At 42.5% G+C, this 20,914-nt stretch overlaps 1 protein-coding gene across 2 annotated transcripts in view; it reads left to right on the top strand.

Moving 5' to 3' along the window:
- Window positions 1-20,914, top strand: part of SEL1L (SEL1L adaptor subunit of ERAD E3 ubiquitin ligase) — a 68,108-nt gene that overhangs the window by 35,801 nt on the left and 11,393 nt on the right. For both annotated transcript variants that reach the window (XM_029054920.2, XM_029054849.2), the window contains exons 9-17: window positions 892-973; window positions 3,267-3,421; window positions 6,744-6,800; window positions 10,361-10,429; window positions 12,389-12,466; window positions 14,557-14,619; window positions 15,787-15,874; window positions 16,801-16,949; window positions 18,103-18,268. In XM_029054920.2, the coding sequence (XP_028910753.1) occupies window positions 892-973; window positions 3,267-3,421; window positions 6,744-6,800; window positions 10,361-10,429; window positions 12,389-12,466; window positions 14,557-14,619; window positions 15,787-15,874; window positions 16,801-16,949; window positions 18,103-18,268 (907 nt within the window). The remainder of the gene's footprint in view (window positions 1-891; window positions 974-3,266; window positions 3,422-6,743; window positions 6,801-10,360; window positions 10,430-12,388; window positions 12,467-14,556; window positions 14,620-15,786; window positions 15,875-16,800; window positions 16,950-18,102; window positions 18,269-20,914) is intronic.

The following is a 20,914-nucleotide window of genomic DNA, read 5'->3' as shown; positions in this document are numbered from 1 at the left end:
CTTTGTGCAGGGGACTGTACTGAGCACTTAGGAGAATATAGTTCCACAGAGTTACATTACAAACTGTGCATTCAGATTAATACGTACAGTCAAAGCAAATGATTGGGCTTTCTGAAAATGGTAAATGGCACCCAAAAATGGCTAATTGGTGCTAGTCTAATTTGGTGCTAGTAGGATTTTGCATTAGAATTTAATGGCAAGAATAGGCTTTCTCTTAAATGCTTTTCTGATGTAGTCATCTGATTTTTATTGAGGTCTGTCAGTCAAGCATATTTATTGAGCACTTACTGTGTGCAGAACACTGTACTAAGGTCATGGGAGAGTACAGTATAATGGACACATTCCCCGCGTACAGCAAGCTTACAGTGCAGAGGGAGAGACAGACATTAATATAAATAAATCAATTACAGATATGTACATGACCTCTGTGGGTTTAGGAAGGGGGAATGAATGAAGGGAATAAGTCAGGGTGATGCAAAAGAGAATGGGAGAAGAGGGAAAGAGGGCTTAGTCAGGGAAGGCCTCATGGAGAAAATTTGCCTTCTCTAAGGCTTTGAAGAGGGGGAGAGTAATTGTTTGATGGAGGAAGGACATTCCAGGCCAGAGGCTTGTGCTCCTAGTTTGTGCTTCTAGTGGGTCTCCTGACCTCTTTTGCCCTTACTTTCTTGGTTTCAAACTGAGGAGTGATAGACTCAACCACTCATCTAGTTCTCAAGGGTGTTGTCCTGGAGCAAGTCTGTGGAAAAAAATGTTTAATGAATTCCTTAGACTAAAGTCATGATGCATCTAGGGTAGTGCTTTGATTAATATTCATTGAATTAACTCAGTGACAGATGCCAGTGAAACTTACTTTCATTGTTCATGATGGTTTTTTGTTTTTTTCTCTTTCAGGGTTACCGGTACTGGGCTGGGATCGGGGTCCTACAGAGCTGTGAATCTGCCCTTACTCACTACCGTCTTGTAGCTAATCATGGTAACTCTTCCTTGTGTTTGCTTCCTTCTCCCATTTCTCTAAGTGAGAGCAATTCTGCACCCTAAGCAGGGGATTGGACTGCTTTAAGTCGGCAGAACTCTGTCTCTGCTAACGTAAGAAAACTGCTTCTCATCTTGTGGTGCACAGACATGATGTGGCACTCTGTGGCAAAGGGCACTAGAGCTAGCTCACAGCACTATTTGGGATGTGGGCAGCATGAGGAGCTCCATCATCAGTTCAGCTACTCCTGTCTCTTCCAAATCTCTTCAGCGTATCTGAAGACCCCTCTAGACTGTAAAATGGTTGTGGGCAGCGAATATGTCTGCTTATTGTTATATTGTACTCTCCTAAGCACTTAGCACAGTGCTCTGCATACAGTAAGCGCTCAATAAATACAACTGACTGAAGGCAAATCCCTGGGGAGGACAGGAGCGGGCTGTACTGCAAAATTCTTGCCTGGAACTATGGGGGATGAGGAGTGGTTTCCCCTAAGAGCTCAGGTCAGGAGATAGAGGTAGTTGCTTTAAGAAACATTAAAGATAAAATTGGTGTCTGGATAGACTTAGCTACACTGTGGCACCTAATTTTTATGCACTTGCCATGAAGAACCGGAAGCAGCATGGCCTACTGGAGAGAGAATGGGCCTGGGAGTCAGAAGGACCTGGGTTCTAATCCTAGCTCCGTCACTTGACTTGTGTGGCCTTGGGCACATCACTTCACTTCTGTGTTCCTCAGTTACCTCATCTATGAAATAGGTATTAAGCCTGTGAGCCTTTTGTGGGATATAGAGTATGTCCAACCTGATTACCCTTGTATATACCCCAGTAGTGTAGTACTTGGAGTGGCTTATTCAGGAATATTTAGTTTTCCCCTTCTGCTTTACTTGGATTCTTTTGAAAAGGCATGTGTTCTATTTGCCATACACTACTAGCCAACTAATGGTATTTACTGAGTGCTTACTATGTGCAGACATAGCACTGAATGTTTGGAAAGAGTACAATAAAATAGAGTTGATGGGTACATTTCCGGCCCACAAGGAGCTTACATTCTAGAGGGGGAGGCAGATGTTAAATTATGGGTTTGGACATAAGGGCTGTGGGGCAGAGGGTGAGGTGAATATCATTCATTCATTCAATAGTACTTACTGAGCGCTTACTTTGTGCAGAGCACTGTACTAAGTGCTTGTGGAAAGCACAATACAGCCATAAAGAGGGACAATTCCCACCCACCAACGGGCTCACAGCCTAGAAGGGGGGAGGGGAGAGACAGACAACAGAACAAGTAGATAAGCATCAATAGAAATAAATAGGATTAGGGAAATATTCATTCAATAGTATTTAATGAGCGTTTACTATGTGAAGGGCACTGTACTAAGCGCTTGTGGAAAGCACAATACAGCCATAAAGAGGGACAATTCCCACCCAACAATGGGCTCACAGCCTAGAAGGGGGGAGGAGGGAGACAGACAACAGAAGTAGACAAGCATCAATAGAAATAAATGGGAGATTAGGGATATATTCATTCATTCAATAGCACTTATTGAGTGCTTACTATGTGCAGAGCACCATACTAAGCGCTTCTGGAAAGATCAATGCCGCCAAAAAGAGGGACAATTCCCACCCAACAATGGGCTCACAGTCTAGAAGGGGAGAGACAGACAACTGAACAAGTAGACAAGCATCAATAGAAATAGAATTAGGGATCTATTCATTCAATAGTATTTACTGAGCGCTATGTGCAGAGCACTGTACTAAGCGCTTGGAATGAACAATTCGGCAACAGAGACAATCCCTGCCCACTGACGGGCTTACAGTCTAATCGGGGGATTATATATACATATATATATATAAAGGGAATAATAAATATGTAGCTAGAGACACAAACACCGTGGGGAGGGAAAAGGAGGGGAGCAGGGGGAGAGAGTCGGGGCGTGGGGGAGGGAAAGGGGAGCCGAGTGTGGAAGGCCTGGCCCCCGGCCTGCTGGGCTCTGCCCACCCTCAGGGCCCAGGAGCGGGCAGGGCATGGAGGAAGAGGAAGAGCCGCTGCCCACTGACTAAGTGCTTAAAGGGGCAGATCCAAGTACCTGGGTGATGCAAAAGGGAGAAGGATTTGGGAAAGTGAGGCCATCAATCAGTGGTTTTCATTTAATAGAAATGAATAAATAAGGAGGCCCGAGATGTGTTCATCCAAACTTGGATAGACACCGCTGGCATCTGTAGTTAAATCACAGGTCTCTTGTTTTGTTTTTTTCCTCCAACTTCCCGGTCTGTTGCTTGGTTCTTCTCAACTCCAGTGGCCAGTGACATCTCGCTGACAGGAGGCACAGTAGTGCAGAGAATCCGCCTGCCCGATGAAGTGGAGAATCCTGGGATGGCCAGTGGCATGCTAGAGGAAGATTTGATTCAGTATTACCAGTTCCTAGCAGAGAAGGGAGATGTGCAAGCACAGGTATGCTTAAAGGTCCAGGCTGAGGTCCTACATGTGTTAACTTTCATTCTGGCAGACTTGAAGTGAGCTGAGAGCATATTCAGCCTTTGGAGGAAATGTGTAATTATATTTGGTCATTTTCTGGGCTCTCTGGGAGGGGACATTGGCAAAGTAATGGCAAGAGGTGGATTAGGACAGAGGAATAAACCATCTCTATTAGCTAACTAGTGGACATCAGGTGCTGCTGTTCTACTTTGTAATGAAGTGACCAATATTACTTCAAGGGTCTATACTTGCATTTTCTTTAGAGCAAAACCTTTAGCATGATCTTCTTGAGAAAAATCTAAGCTCAAGTGCTTTATATTAGCCACTTCCACCTCCCTTGAAGTGGCATTCTGATTTAGAAATGTTAACTCTTGCTGCTGTCTGGATTAACAGAAATAATTGACAAATGCCCCGATCTAGTCACATAATTGCTCCCACTTTTTTGCATGCAGTGTGCATCCCCAAAACAAGGGAGGAGTTATTACGTGGGAAGGAGAAGCTTTGTAGTCTATCGGAGAGAGCACAGGCATGGGTAGTCAGAAGGACCTGGGTTCTAATCCTGGCTTTACCACTTGTCTGCTGTGTTACCTTGGGTAAGTCACCGCACACCTTTGTAAAATAGGGATTAAGACTGTGAGCCCCATGTGGGACATGGACTGTGTCCAACTTGATTACTTTTTATCTACCCCAGTGCTTAGAACAGGGCATGGCACCTAGTGCTTAACAAAAACCATAAAAAACAATGGATTGTAGCAATAAGGGAAGCAGGAGAAAAAAGAGAAGAAAAGAAGCTATCCCACACAGCCCACACTTTGCTCTTCTAACGCCAATTTAGTCATGGCCTAGCAGAAAGAGTACAGGTACTGGGTCAGAGGGCCTCGCTTCTAATCCTGGATCAGGTGCTTCCGTGCTGTGTGACCTTGAACAAGTCACTAAACTTTTATATTCCTCAGTTTCCTCCTCTGTAAAATAGGAATTAAATACCTGTTCTCCCTACCCTTTATTGCATCTACCCCAGTGGCAGTACTGGGAAGCAGCATAGCCTAGTGGATAAAGTAAGGGTTTGGGAGCCAGAGCACCTGGGTTCTAATCCCGATTCCACCACTTGCCTGCTGTGTGACCTCGAGCAAATTACTTAACTTCTCTGTCCCTTGGTTTTCTCAACTGCAAAATGGGGATTCTATACCACTTCTCCCTCCTGCTTAGACTGGGAGCCCATGGGACTGTATCCGACCTAATTAATTTGTATCTGCTCCAGGGCTTAAAACAGTGTTTGGTACATAGTAAGTCCTTAACAAATAAAACATTTAAAAAGTCTTTAGCATACTACAGTGATTATCATTATTATTACTACATACTTTCCCTTTCTCTCACCTCATTTCCCCACTATCTTGGACCAACTGCTCACATCCTCCATCCTGCCTGGAACTCTTCCCCAAATATCCAACAATCCAGCACTCTCCCCATCCTCAATTCCGTGCTAAAATCTTATCTTCTCTAGAAAGTCTTCCCTTGGCTAAGTTCTCACCCTCATTCCACTCTATTTTCCTTCCCTCCTGCCTTGTCCATATACTTACTGCCATCCCCTAAGTCAGCCAGTCATATTTACCGAGTGTATTGAGTGCTTACCCTGTGCAGAGCATTGTACTAAATGCTTGGGAGAGTACAATATAACAGAAATATTCCCTGCCCACAGTGAGCTTAGATTTACTCACCTCAGCTCCACAGCCCTTAAGTGCTTATCATGGTAGTCAGTTCCTTCCCTTACCTGTAACTTTAATGTCTTCCACACTAGAACATAAGCTCCTTGAGAGCAGAGATCGTGGCTACCTTTTTTATTTTCTGTCCTTTCTCTCCCTCCAAACTGCTGTTACGTTCATCCAAGCACTTATCATATGCCACCTTGACTACTGCATCATCGTCCTTGCTGACTTCCCTGCTTCTTGTCTCTCCCCCATGTAGTCCATACTTCACTGGGCTGCCCAGAAGATTTTTCTAAAGTAGAGATGAGTCCACTTCTCCCCACTCCTCAAGGACCTCCAGTGGTTGCCCAACCACCTCCAAATCAAACAGAGACTTCTTACCACTGGCTTTAAAGCCCTCAAACAACTCTCCCACTCCTACCTGATTTCCTACTACAATTCAGCCTGCACACTTCATTCCTCCAAAGCCAACCTAGTCAGGGCACCTCGATCTCGTCTATCTATATCTGACCCCTAGCCCATGTCCTCCTCCTGGCCTGGTACGCTCTCCCCAGTCATATGTGACAGACTGTCACTCTCTCCGCCTTCAAAGACTTAAATTACATTGCCTTTCAGAAGGCTTTCCCAACTAAGCTCTTATTTCCTGTACTTCTCTTTCCCCTACTCCTTCTCCCTTCTGCATCTCCGTTAAGCCCCTGATAATCAGTCACCCCTCCATAAGCCCTTATGCACATATCTAATTTATTGTCTCTCTCTTCCTCTAGACTGTAAGCTCCTTGTGGGCAGGGAGCATGTTTACCAATTCTGTTGTATTGAACTCTCCCCAGCACTTAATACAGTGCTCTGCACATAGTAAGTGCTCAATAAATACCTTAGATTTATTTTTAAGGTAAGAGTGCACCCAAGGCTGCATTCCTTACTTCTGTTGCTCTGCTCCAAATACCACATACATTAAGCACTCAGCTAATTAACTCTCCCCAACACCGCTGTATAGTTGTTCTCATCCTTCTCTGCTTCTCCTATCGTGGCCCTGAACATTCTTAATGAATTAATAATTCCTACCTGCTTTGGTCCTAATGGCTGTCACTGTTTACAATTATGGGTACAAAAAGTCTTTTATTTTCTCAAAAATCAGTTTGGGGCAGTTAAGCTGTGATGGCAATTATGTGAGTAAATACAGTAGATGGTTCCCTGACTGCCTGTTGTGGAGGTTAAAAAAAAAAAAGAAAAGAAAAAAAGATAATTACAGTATTAGGTTTCTTTTATTAATCAGTCACATTTGTTGAGGACTTACCATGTGCAGAGCACTGTACTAAGCACTCACATATGTATGGATCCCATTTGTGAGTTGCCAGATTGATCCCAGCAGGTACGGGAATGTGAAAAGGGAAATAATTTGCTCTTGGTTAAAACTGTAGGTTTATTGAATCACTATAGCATCATTCATAGTCTATTATTTTAAAATTTCTCATCTCTGTGTATTGAACTAGATGCATATATTTAATTATTCTTGCATTGTGTTTCAGCTCTGGTTTTAGTTGTGTAATATAAATCCAATCAAGCATTCCTGCCCTATTTTTTTCTTTAAATTTCAGGTTGGTCTTGGACAGCTCCATTTGCATGGAGGACGGGGTGTGGAACAAAATCACCAGGTAACTAGCTTATCTGCATTTAGTTACTGTTCTGCAGGAGGATCTGGAAGGTATGAGAGAGGGAATAACTGCAATTCTGAAAAAGACCTACGTGTTATTCATAACTGGGGTGTAAATTGCAGGAGCTTAATGCCAACATACATTCATTTCATTATTAGGAGTAAATATTAAAGCATTATATTCTTCTGTTCTTAATCTGAGAAGCAGCATGACTTTAGGGAAAGACCAGTAGACTGGGAATCAGAAGATATGGGTTCTAATCCTGGCTCCACCACTTGCCTGTTGTGTGAGCAAGGCACCCTATTTTTCCGTGACTCTGTTTCCTCATCTGTAAAATGGAGATTAAGAGATGATACCCTTTTTTCTTTTTTTAAAATGGTATTTGTTAAGCGCTTACTTTATGCCAGGCACTGTACTAAGCACTCTGTTAAACACAAGGTTGTACAGAGTCTGTGTTCCACTTGGGGCCCACAATCTTAATCCTGTGTCATTGAGACTCACCTGCAGACTTTGACCCTGAAATTATACTAATGCTCTTTCCTTGGACTCAGGCCACTGGGCATTAACACTGCTCAGATTCCAATGGTTAAATGGCGATAGATATTTCCTCCCAGCTGCAGGACGTGCACTGGAATTATTACAGAAAAAATGATGATGTGTATTGGGCTACCCACACTCTCCTAGCTGGTCCCCTGGTTCCCAGCAGAGTAAACTGTAAACTCATGGGCAGAGAACATGTCTCCCAACTCTGTTAAGTTGGTAGCCTTGGGGATAGAGCAAGGGCCTGGGCATCAGAAGGATCTGGGTTCTAATTCCGGCTCTGCCACTTGTCTGCTCTGTGACCTTGGGCAAATTACTTCACTTCTTTGGGCCTCAGTTACCTCATCTGAAAAATGGGGATTAAGAGTTTGGGCCCCATTTGGGACAGGGACTGTGTCCAATCCCATTATCTTGTATCTACCCCAGCGCTTAGGACAGTGCCTGGTATATATCAAGTGCTAAACAAATTACCACAATTATAATTTGAAGCAGCATCTCCTAGTGGATAGAGCTTGGGTCTGGGACTCAGAAGGTCATGGGTTCTAATCCTAGCTCTGCCACTTGTCTACTGTGTTGCCTTGAGCAAGTCACTTCACTTCTCTGTTCCTCAGTTATCTCATCTGTAAAATGGGGATTAAGTATGTGGGCCTGATGTGGGACAGGGACTGTATCCAACCTAATTACCTTGTATCTACCCCAGCACTTAGAACAGTGCTTGACACTTAGTAAGTACTTAACAAATATAAATATTATTGCCCCTCTATACTGTAAACTTGTTGAGGGCAGGGAATGTGTCTGTTTATTGTTATACTGTGCTCTCCCAAGTGCTTAGTACAATGCCTGCTCACAGTGAAGCACTCAGTAAATGTGATTGTATGAACTTTCCCAGGCACTTAGTGTTCTCTGCACTAAGAAGCAGCGTGGTTTAGGGGAAAGAGCACGGGCTTGGACGTCAGAGGTCGTGGGTTCTAATCCTGGCTTCACCACTTAGCAACAGTGTGACTTTGGGCAAGTCAGCTAACTTCTTTGTGCCTCAGTTACCTCATCTGTAAAGTGGGGATTGACTGTCAGCCCCACTTGGGACAACCTCATTATTTTGTATCTAACCCAGCGCTTAGAACAATGCTTGGCACATAGTAAGCGCTTAACAAATACCATCATTATTACAGTACAGTGCTCAGTAAATAGGGTTGATTGGTCAGTATCACATGTTACAAGACATCTGGGGATAAAGTGGGGCCGTCTGTGGTCATAGAAGAGGAGTCTTTGAGACCATGACAGGAGTGGACGCCATTCTGCCCTCCCCCATTTTGTAAGCTATCATTCAGAATGAGGTTCAGGGTGAATTGGTGAGGGGCATGGAGTCTTTTCCAATTCTGAAAAGCAAAAAATAGAAAATGAAAAGCAAAACATCAACAAAAAATGCAGTTTTCCTTTACACAGCTAGACTAACTGGGCAAGGAGAAAACAGAAATGCCAGGACCTATTCAGGCCAAGGGTGATGATTTCAGAGGATAGCACAGCAGTGAAAATAACCAGAATAATTGTGGTATTTGTTATGTGCTTACTATATGCTAAGCCCTGTACTAAACACTGAGGTAGATACAAGATAATCAGGTTGGATACAGCCCCTGGGGAACTCAGTCTGAGCAGAAGGGAAGGGAAGCAGCGTGACTTAGTGGATAGAGCACGGGCCTGGGAGTCAGAAAGACCTGGATTCTAATCCCAGCTCCACCACATTTCTGCTGTGTGACCTTGGGTGATTCCCACAACTTCTCTGGGCCTCAGCTGTAAAATGGGGGTTAAGAGTGTGAGCCCAATGTGGGACAGGGACTGTGTCCAACCTGATTGACTTGTATCTACCCTAGCATTTAAAACAGGGCTTGGCACATAATATAGGTATCCTTCTTTTCCCAGGATCCAGTTTGTACATTTATATTGAATCAGGTTCTGTACAACCTCTGCTGTACAAAGTATTTGCAATTAGGGTTCAGTCCAGAAGTGCCAGCTAGCAGAGTGAGAAAGGGAAATTAAAATAGGGGGATTTGCTTGCTCCATTATATGCCAAGCTTGATTTGCTACTCAATGTCAGCCAGGAGGTAGGGAGCAAGGGAACTCTGCTTGCAAGCTTATCTCTAGACTGTAAGCTTGTTATGAGCAGGGAGCAGGTTTACCAACTCTGTTACATTGCAGCATGGGGCAGTGGATAGACCAGAGACCTGGGAATCAGAAGGTTGTGAGTTTTAACCCCAACTATGCCACTTGTCTGCATTGTGACCTTGGGCAAGTCGCTTCACTACTCTGTGCTTCAGTTACCTGACTTGTAAAATGAGGATTGAGACTTTGAGCCTCATGTGGGGCAGGGACTGTGTCCAATGTGATTTGCTTGTATCCAACCCAATGCTTAGTAGAGTGTACTAAGTGTAGCTATAAACCTTTTGCCACTTGATTCCTGCAACTGTTTGCTGGTTGTAGTGCTATAATTATTTTGTGTTGCACTCTCCCGAGCACTTAGTTGAGTACCCTGCCCATAGTCACTCAATAAATATGATGGATTCATATGCAAATAAACCTTTACAACAGCTGAGTGGGATTTGATATTTCCACCAATCTCTCAATATATCTTTTGGGGAAGGCAAAAAGGAATTCTGCTCGTTCTGACTGAGTTTCATCATCTTTCCAGTATATTTATCAGCCAATCAGTGGCAGGCATTTGTTGAGCATTTACTCTGGGCAGAGCACTATGTCAAGCACTTGGGAGAGTACAGTAGAAGTCAGTAGACCCTTTCCCTGCCCTCAAGAAGTTTGCTTTCTAGCAGGATTTATATGGGTGAGATTGTAAAAATTTTGGCCAATGTACTTGTAGGAGAGCGAGTGCCCAATCTCATTTTTTCATCACAAGAACAATGAAGCTCAGAATAAGGTTGGGACATTTGATTAGCACTAGAGATCAGATACGGTGTCTATACGGCCCAAGAACTATAGACGTTAAAATTCTTTCTCATGTTCTTGTCTTTCAGAGAGCTTTTGACTACTTCAATCTGGCAGCCAATGCTGGCAATTCTCATGCTATGGCTTTCTTGGGAAAGGTATGGTATATGGTGTATGCTGGATGTATATTATGCAGTACTGAGTTGCTGTGGCAAATTAGACATTCTCAATAGGCTGCCCACTTCTTTTTGCCAAAAATCAATTGGAAGTGAAACATTCCCCCAAATAGCCGCCTGGTGCATTTTCTTTGAATAATGAATTGAAACAGTTCTTGTCCTTTGCTATTTTAAATTCCCCTTGACAGGGTGCAGCTTGACTCATTTTACTCCCACGTTGTGGGGAGAACTGGGGTAGTGAGAACCGTAATCTTCCATGATAAATTTGTTTTCCTTCCATTGTGAGGGTGAAAAATTCACATTTGAAGAAAACAGACCAAATTGCCTTTTTTTAACTTTCTAAATAAAATATGCCATCATATAGCTGTGTTTTGGAAGATCCAAAGTTGTCCGTCCATTTTTTTCAATCTATAGTTCTTATGAACAAAAAATCCTAAAGCTAACTGGGTTGATCTTGTATTTTCATGTAAAATGAATCTTTTATGTGAACCAGTCATTTCTTCTGAGTACTGGTGCTGTGTAAATAATATACTGAAAATCTCTTAAGGTAATCAAGTCAGAAACCGTGCTTAGTACAGTGCTCTGCACACAGTAAGCACTTAATAAATGGTATTACTACTTTTGATGAGATCTAACATTAAATCCAACCATTGCACCAAGGAAAGTCAAATAAGATCTCAGCAGAGGTTAAAAACCAGTTGGCATTGTCCTAATCATTTTGAATAGGATTTTCCACAAATCTATCAAAGAAATGCTTTTAAACCTCCTTATTTAATGTAGAAATTGTAGCTGTTCTTGTTTGCAGTCCTCTTCGTTCTTGCTCTATATTTAACTTGCCCTCTATTGGTAGCCTCCTTTGGTTTGCGTAAGGTGACTTGCCTCAGGAGGGAAAAAGTATTTAGTATATTTCTGAGTCCTGCTTTTTCTTATTGGTCTGCCAGCCTCATTCCAGCACTGCCCTTCTGGGAATGGAACAATCAGTATTCTTTGACTAGAGTTCTTGCACCAGCCTTGAGTTTCTTCCCTCAAAATGAGGTGTAGTCCTAACATGAAGTGACTCCAGTTCTGCCCTTGAGCTTAAGAGCAGGGGAGGTGTAGGGGAAGAAAAATATGAATCTAGGAACAATCAGTTATATTTATTAAGCATTTGCTGTGTGCAGAGCACTATACCAAGTGCTTGGGAGAAAACAATGTGACAGAATTGTTTTCTCTGCTCACAGTGAGCGTACAGTGTAGAGGGTGAGGCAGATATTACTATTAATGGATTACGGATGTGTTCGTAAATGCCTTGGGGAGCAAATTCCTGTATTCTTTTGTTGTCGGAGGCTTAGCCATTTTTCAAACATTAAATTGAGCTAATTTTTGAAGAAATTATTTTAAAATTGAAATTGAAAGAAGGCTCTTCTCTCAGGCAGACCATAATATTACAGTGATCTGTTTGTTTATTGGCACCAGTATATATTTTCTCCATTTCAAAAACACATCATTTTTGATGACATACCTGATAGTGATAAAGATTGTTTCATGTTCTTAATACCTTCTGTGTTTTTTAGCAAAAGATGTAGCGTATAGTAGCTTCAGTACTAATTCGGCACGTGAACAGCATGGACTAGTGAAAAGAGCATGGGCCCAGGAGTCAGAAGACCTGGGTTCTGATTCTGGCTCCACCAGTTATCTTCTGTGTGACCCTGGGCAAGTCACTTCTTTGTGCCTCAGCAACCTCATTTGTAAAATGGGGATTAAGACTGTGAGTCACATGTGGGACCTGAATTTTGTCCAACCCCAGCTCTGAGTACATTGTCTGGCACATAGTAAGTGCTTACCAAATACCATTTTAAAATAAAAAAATCAAGTAGACATTAACTATGAGGAGTTTTGATGATGTTTCTAGGTAACCCTTTTTAACTTAGTTGGGTGTTTTTTTTTTTTTTACCTCCCCAGATGTATTCAGAGGGAAGTGATATTGTACCCCAAAGCAACGAGACAGCTCTTCACTACTTTAAGAAAGCTGCCGACATGGTAAGTTTTCTTGGCTCAGTCCTAATGAGGAACATCTAGGAGAGTCATTCCTAAGTCTAGGAAAGTGCTTCCGATTTGTAACCTTAAAGGCAGTGGAGGAGATTAGATACAGTTTCTGGTAAAGAACTGAGTGGCTGGCTCTTCAAGATTGCATGTTTGATTGAGAGACATGCATCTCTTCCTTGAGTGCTAAAATAACTGTATTCCAGTAAGGGCATCAATGCCCAAGTTGGGTCAGCTAAGAGAACCTTACATAGCTTAACTAGTTAAAACAAGTTAGAATTTTGAAAGTTTTCTCCATTCATTATGAAGTATGAAGCCGAATTAAAAACAATTCTCGGCTTTCAAGAAGAAGGGTTTTGGGAAGCCCCAACACTCCTAAAAACATAGGGTACGTTTGGAGTGTTCACTACTTTTTCTTGCAGCCAAATCAGTTGAAGGATACAAATGTTGTAGGTAGAACACAACTGTCACATTTCACAGTACACCCAAGAGTCTGCATGTGGTAGAGGTGTACACTGTCGAAGGAGTAGAAGACAAAACAAATACTCCCTTGAAAGGAAAAAATAAATCTAGGATTCTTGAATGTGTGGTCAAGCTCTTTTGTGCATCTTGATTGGCCCAAGAGTCTAACCTATCAACAGCTGCTGCCTTAGAATACAAGGGACTCACTTGTCTTAGCCCTCTCTCCCTGCCTTCCTCCTTCCTTCCTTTCCTCCTTCTGCCAGCCTGCAGCCTCAACTTGCAGAACAGCAGAGTGGAAATAAGGGAAAGGGTTGGTAAAGCCCTGAATGCTTTGTCATATCAGGCTGGCATGCTGATAAGGATCTGGGATGGTCAGATCTCCACAAGCACTTAGTACAGTTCTATGCACACAGTAAATAAGATGTCATTGATTACCACCACCCCCACTCCATCACACAGTGTTCTCTTAATAGATGTTGGTTGTGCTTTGATTATTAGTGACACCCTTTGCAGATTTCAGTCAGGAAATACTTATTTCACATGGAAAAATCTATAACCTAGGCTTTCCCCCAGTAACTCAATCCATCAAAAGCATTAATCAAACACATCAGAGTACTGTACCAAGCATTTCAGTGAGTACAAAAGACTAGATCCCAGCCCTCAAAGAGGTGACAATCCAGTAAGGGAGACTAACACTTTTATAGGGAGGAGAAATAGAATATAAAAGTGTCTCGGGGTTTCCAACTCCTTCTGAGATCACATCCTCAGAAAGCCTTCCCCGGTTAATCTCTTAATTTCCTCCCCCAATAACACACCCCCTCTCCACCCCGCACCCTCCCCCCATGTGCACATACATACAAACACACGTGCTGTTACTTTTAGCCTTTTCCACCTACCATAGCAGAGTTTTGGGCAGTTTGGCAATTTCATAGGGCTTGCAGGGCTGAACAAACTATTAGCTTGTCTTTAAATGGCCTTTGGCTTTAAAGCAGTCAGCTTGTCCCCTTCTATTTTACCACATTAATCTCTCAGTCTTCTGGTGCTAGCTTGCTTGATCTTGTCTATCACGCTGCCACCCTTTTCCCACATCCTCTCTCTGGCTTGGAACCCACTCCCCCTCCAAAAACACCTGCTTTCTCTCCCCACCTTCTACACCATATTAAGGTCAAATCTCCTCCAAGAGGCCTTTCTCAGTTAAGCCCTTTTTTCTCCACCTCCCTCTCTCTTCTCTTCCACCCTTGCACTTGAACTGTATCCTTCAAGCACTTGATATTCACCCCAACTTCATCCCCACAGTACTTATGTACTTACCTCCACCTTCTAGACTGTAAGCTCGTTGTGGGCAGGGAATGTCATTGTTTACTGTTGTACTTTTCCAAGAGCTTAATACAGTGCTCTGCATACAGTAGCACTTAATAAATGATCAAATGAATGAATATCCATAATTCATTTATAGTAATGTCTGTCTTCCCATTTAGACCGTAAGCTCCTTGTGGGTAGGGAACGTGTCTACCAACACTACTGAACTGTACTCTCCCAAGCACTTAGTCCAGTGCTCCAAACAAAGTAGGCCCTCAATGAATACCAATGATTTATTGACTGGATTTTGTTTCTGTGGATTTCAGGGCAATCCAGTTGGGCAGAGTGGTCTGGGGATGGCTTACCTGTATGGAAGAGGAGTTCCTGTGGTAAGTATTAAATCTGACAGTTTGCTGAAGACACCATCTCTCTGTAAAGTAACTAACTGGTAGTTATATTACTCATCACCTCAACGGCATCTTTGGTGCCTCCTGTATGCCCAACATGGACCCTGTCGCTTTTTTATGGTATTTAAATGCTTACTATCAATGTCGTATTTACTGAGTGTTTATTATGTGCCAGGCACTGTACTAAATGCTGGGGGTAGATAGAAGCTAATCAGGTTGGACAGTCTATAGCTCACATCCCTATTTTACAGATGAGGTAACTGAGGTACAGAGAAGTGAAGTGACTCACCTAAGGTCATATAGCAGAAATGTGGGAGAGCTTACTATAATGCTTGGCCCATATTAAGTGCTTAACAAATGCCATTAAATTTAAAAAAAAAAACTATGGAAAATGCATGCTTGTACATGGTCTGTTTCTAATTCTAGCATGCAGGTAATTCATGAAACAGAAAACAAGAGAAGGAATTGCAAAAATATTTATACTAGTTTTGATTTATTTGAGGATGAACCATGGTAGGCACTTCCTGAATTTGTTTGAAAATTGACAGTGTGTTTATTTAGACATTTCTTGGTGGGCCATTAATATCTCATATCTTTTCCGTTGAGTTAAAATGATTTTTTTAAACTCGCTGTTAGGAAGGGAAGAGATAAATAGAGGTAGCCTTGTACTGCCGTTGGAGAAAATTAGATTTCTACAATCTCACCACAGAGAAATGGGAACTGTCTCTTAAAGCCTGCCTTAGCTTAGCTTATTATATGCCTTTGGACGTAAGGCTCAGTTACTTCTTTTGAGAGAACCAGATTAAAGGCATATATGAGTTGGCTTAAGCAAAGATCAAATCAGTCAACCAGTAGTGGTTATTGAATGCTTACTCTGTGCAGAGCACTCTGATCTGTAACTTACCTGGAAGAGTAAATTCCCACTAGATTATAAACCTGTGAAGGTAGGGATCATGTAGAGACTAATTCTGTTGTACTTTCCCAAGTGATCAATATATTGTTCTGCACCCAAGTGCCAGGTACCATAAATTCATTCATCACGAGGATTTGTTAGTTCTCCTTAGTGAAAACTAACTATACAGATCAATTAACTCCCTTTTATAAACTTTTCTTTTAAACTCTGCCATGACGTGACTTCTCTTTGTTCAGAACTACGATCTGGCACTGAAGTATTTTCAGAAGGCTGCTGAACAAGGATGGGTGGATGGACAACTTCAGCTGGGCTCTATGTATTACAGTAAGTAGGATCAAATACTGAGACACCCCAGAAATAAGATAAAACTACCTTAATGTCCACCAGGTGGTGCTGTTGCGCAGAAATAGGACCTCAGGAAAACTCAGTTCTGACATTTACTCAATCGTAATAATAATAATAGTGGTATTTGTTAAGTGCTTACTATGTGCAAAGCACTGTTCTAAGCGCTGGGGGATACAAGGTGATCAAGTTGTCCCACGTAGGGCTCACAGTTTTAATCCCCATTTTGCAGATGAGGTAACTGAGGCCCAGAGAAGTTAAATGACTTCCCTAAAATCACACAGCTGGCAAGCGGCAGAGCGGGGATTAGAACCCACGACCTCTGACTCCCTAGCCCGAGCTCCTTACACTGAGCCACAGTGCTTCTCTAAAGATAAATAATAAAAAATACATGTGTTTAATAATAAATGAAGATAAATTAATAAATCACATTTATTGAATGCGTACTGTTTGCAGAGCACTGTACTAATGCTTGGGAGGGTACATTACAACAATCTTCACATTGCCCACAGTGAGCTTGCAGTTTAGGGGGGAGACAGACATCAATACAAATAAATAAAATTACAGATATGTACATAAGTGCTGTTATAATTGTAATTACCTATGGTATTCGTTCATGTCATGCTCTAACTTTGGAAGTCTTGAATGTTACCTGGCCTCCAACAGTGGCAAGAATCCTGAATTCAATATGAGTCGTTGGTAATTAGTAATTCATGTAGCTCGTTTTGGGCAGGGAATGTGTCTGTCAACTCTCTTAGATTATCTTGTACTCTCCCAAGTGCTTAATACAGTACTCTGCAGACAGTAAGCACTCAGTAGTTATGATTGATTGATATTAGTGGTTCACAGTTTCTAACCAGATTGCTCATCAAACTCACTGTTAATCTCTAAGGTGATTTGTCTTTCAGATGGCATTGGCGTCAAGAGAGATTATAAACAGGCTCTGAAATATTTCAATTTGGCTTCCCAAGGGGGCCATATCTTAGCTTTTTATAACCTGGCCCAGATGCATGCAACGGGCACTGGAGTGATGAGATCGTGTCCTACAGCAGTGGAGGTAAGAGCTCTCAGCTTTCCATCAGCTATATGACCAAGATGGCTCTTCCCAAGAGGAAATCTTGCCCTCTCAATCCCAGTCTTGCCAACCAAAGATGTCTGCTGTGGAAATAGGCTTTGGGTTCTGGTTTTCAAATCCTAATGGAATTCCATATCGGGATGGCTACAGCACTTCGGTGCAGGACCCAGTTTTGCTGAGGGAAATGGAGATACTCTCGACATATTCCGCCATTGGAATCATGTCATTGTTGCTGGGTAAATGGCTTCCATAGGATGGAGAAGTACTGGGGATGTTAGTAGGAAGAAATGTGTCTCCTCTTAAAGGTTTCATTGCAGATTACATTGTGTAAGTATCTAATGAGCAAATTCATTTCAACCAAAAGGGGTTTTTAGAGAAATATGGATTCCAAGCCCCTCTTGCCTTAGGCAAAGACAGGCCACAGCAGCCACTGGAGAGTCTGGTATGGGGCCTGCTAATTTTTTTCTGATGCCCACGATTGGCCAAAATTGGGCTTTATCGCTGTTAAATACGCTCCCAACCATCCTGTGGTCTCGTGAGAAACCTGAAGGAAATTTTAATTATGAGTTGATTTGAAATTTGGACTTGAGAATTCAAATAATATTGTAGTACCCAGTCACTGTGCAAGTGCCCTGTTGGTTGCTAGTGAAATCACTTTGAAAAGAAAAATGAAAGTGGAAATGTTTTTCCAGCAAGCATAGTTGAGTGACTGCAGGCTTCTTAGTGAAATTTTCCTCACGGAACAGGGTGGCCAAGTCTTTGGGACCAAAGAGTCGCAAGTCAAAAACATGATATGGTCGAAGACTGTGGAAACTGGGTGGCGGCAGGGATCTTGGGGTTATGGGACACTGTCAACGAGGGGCCGAAAGCAGTCCTTGGTGGGGAGGGGATGGTGCCAGGTGAGGGAGGGCAGTGGGGAGCAAGAGGCAGATGGAGATTCTTGTGGGAGGGGCCACCGCTTTGGGGAAATAATAGGTAATGATGCCTCTGTGCACAATCCATCCCTCCCAGGAAATAAATACATCACAATGCTCACCAGGTAACTCACCCTATCTTCCTCAGCCTCGTAAACATATTTCCTAGAGGGACTAGCCGGTAAGTTTTCCTATCGCTTATTTTTTTTTCCCTTTGGCAGTTGTTTAAAAATGTATGTGAACGAGGCCGCTGGTCAGAGAGGCTCATGTCCGCCTACAGCAGTTATAAAGATGGAGACTCCAACGCTGCAGTGGTTCAGTACCTCCTGTTGGCAGAACAAGGCTATGAGGTGGCACAGAGCAATGCCGCCTTCATCCTTGATCAGAGTAAGCTGCCTTTTTCTGTCCCTGTTAAGAAAACTCACAAAGGAACTACTTTGCTGAGAAAAGATGATGGTTTACTCTTAGTCAGTGGTATTCATGGAGCTCATACTATATGTGGAGCAATATACTAAGCTCTTAAACTTTTCCAGGTTTCCCCTCCCAACTAAATCAAATCAGTCTTATATATTGAGCACATACGGTGTGCAGAGCATTGTAATAAACACTAGGGACAATACCATAGAACAGAGTTGGTGGACATGATCCTTGCCCATAACAAGCTTACAGTCTAGATGGGGAGTTGTACATTATTATAAATAAACAAATTACGAATATATGTATAAGTAATCATAAATGTATAAGGTTTGTGAACGGGTTGGGAGAATGGACATGGATAGAGAGGCAGCCTGGCATAGTGGATAGAGCACGGGACTAAGAAGGTCATGGCTTCTAATCGCAGCTCTGCCACTTGTCTGCTGGGTGACCTTGGGCAAGTCATTTCACTTCTTTGGGCCTCAGTTGCCACAGCTCTAAAATGGGGATTGAGACTGTGAACCCCATGTGGGACAGGGACTGTCCAACCAGATTTGCTTGTATCCACCTCAGTGCTTAGTACAGTGGCTGGTAAATAGAAAGTGCTTAACAAATACCATTATTATTATTATTATTATGTTTTCATTCAGATAATGGAACAGAGTAGGACTGTGAGGTGGAATGTAATTGTGATTTTCTCTGATGCCCATTCTTGGCTAGAATTAGGCTTTATTACCTTTATTCCATATGCTTCCAACCATCTTCTGGTTGTATGAGAAACTTTGAGGAAATTTTAAATCTGAGTTGATTTGAATCTGAATTGGACTTTAGAATTTAAGTAACATTGAATATTGCATTGGCCAGGCACCAAACTCAAAGGGCACCCCCTCAGTTTGGATTTGTTGGTCATGTCACCAGGGTTTGGGATTGCTTATCATGTAACTTAAATGCTTAGTAAAGTTCCCTGCATACAGTAAGTGTTCAATAAAAACCATTGATTGATTGACTATGTCATTGCATTCTGGTACCTCTGACTTGTGGCATTTGTAATTATGAACCATTGGAAGCATCCATTTCAAGTGATTTGCCAGTGAAATAAGACTCTGCAATCATCCTTGCAAATGCTGGCTTTGAATATTTTTTCTTAGTTGTTCGCATGTATTTTAAAAGTCTCTTTCTAACCATTTATATTGTACCTTTTTTTTCTTTTGAAGCAGAGTAGGGTGATATTAGCACTAGACTCTCGCAAAGAGTAACTTGATCATATAAATTGAATATTTGGGTCTTAGAGGGTCTGTTGAATCAATTGGTAGTATTTTGGGAGGACCAGTTCTGTGTAGAATAGGAGAAAAGTGGATTAGGTAAGAGGGAGAGAGCTGATAGTGCCTTTAAACCAATGGTCAGGGGTTTGTGTGGTGCAAGGAGGCCAGTAACCATTGGAGGTATGCAGAGAGTGGAGAGGCTTGTGCAGAACATTGTTTTAAAAAGATGATCTGAGCAACAGGGAGAAGTGTAGACTAGAGAAGTTGGAAGCAGGAAAGCCGATGAGGAGGCTGATGCAAAAACCAAGGTGGAATATGACGAGCACCTGGGTCAGAGTGGTAGTCTTTGGGATGGAGAGGAAAAGGTGGATCTGGGGAAGCAGCGTGACTTAGTGAAAAGAGCATAGGTTTGGGAGTCAGAGGACATGGGTTCTAATCCCGGATCTACCACTTGTCTGCTGTGTGACTTTGGGCAAGCTACTTAACTTCTCTGTGCTTGTTACCTCATCTGGAAAATGGGGATTATGACTGTGAGCCCCATGGGGGACAACATGATTACCTTGTATTCACCCCAGCACTTACAACAGTTCTTGGCACATAGTAAGCACTTAGCAAATACCATAATTATTATTATTACCTGACCTCACCAGTCTCCTTCTATAACCCAACCCTCACACTTCGCTCATCTAACACCAGCCTACTCACTCTGTCTCAGTCTCATCTCTCTGACCATTCACCCCTTGCTCACATCCTCCCTTCTTTGTGGATCTCCTCCCCCTCTTTATATCTGGGTCAGATACTCTCCCCTTCTTCAAAGCCTTCAAATCACATCTCCTCCAAGAATAATAATAATAATTATAGTGGTACTGGATAAGTGCTTTCTATGGGCAAAGCACTGTTCTAAGCACTGAGGTAGCTACAAGCTAGTAAGGTTGAGCACAGTCCCTGTCCCACGTGGGGTTCACAGTCTTGATCCCCATTTTACATATGAGGTAACTGAGAGACAGAGAAGTTAAGTGACTTGCCCAAGGTCACACAGCAGAAGCCCTCCCTGACTAAAGCCAAGATTAGATAAATTTACTAAATCTCCTTTACACTATAAACTCTTTGTGGGCAGGGAACATGTCTTACCAACTCTGTTATATTGTTATGATGTACTCTCCCAAGCACTTAGTACAGTGCTCTGCACCTGGTAAACACTCAATGAATACAAATGAGGTGTCCAGAGTGTCGAAGGTGGCTTAAAAATCACGGGCAGGATGGGGGAAGTGGTGAACGTTATTGGTGTCCTTGAAGAGTAGAGTCTCCCTTGAGCAGAGGAGGCAGAAACCAGATTGTAGTAAGTCAGAGAGGGAAT

This window comes from Ornithorhynchus anatinus, chromosome 1 (genome assembly GCF_004115215.2).
Source record: "Ornithorhynchus anatinus isolate Pmale09 chromosome 1, mOrnAna1.pri.v4, whole genome shotgun sequence".
Classification (NCBI taxonomy): Eukaryota; Metazoa; Chordata; class Mammalia; order Monotremata; family Ornithorhynchidae; genus Ornithorhynchus; species Ornithorhynchus anatinus.
Note: the sequence above shows the minus strand (reverse complement) of the source record. Positions and strands in the feature narration are given on the sequence as shown.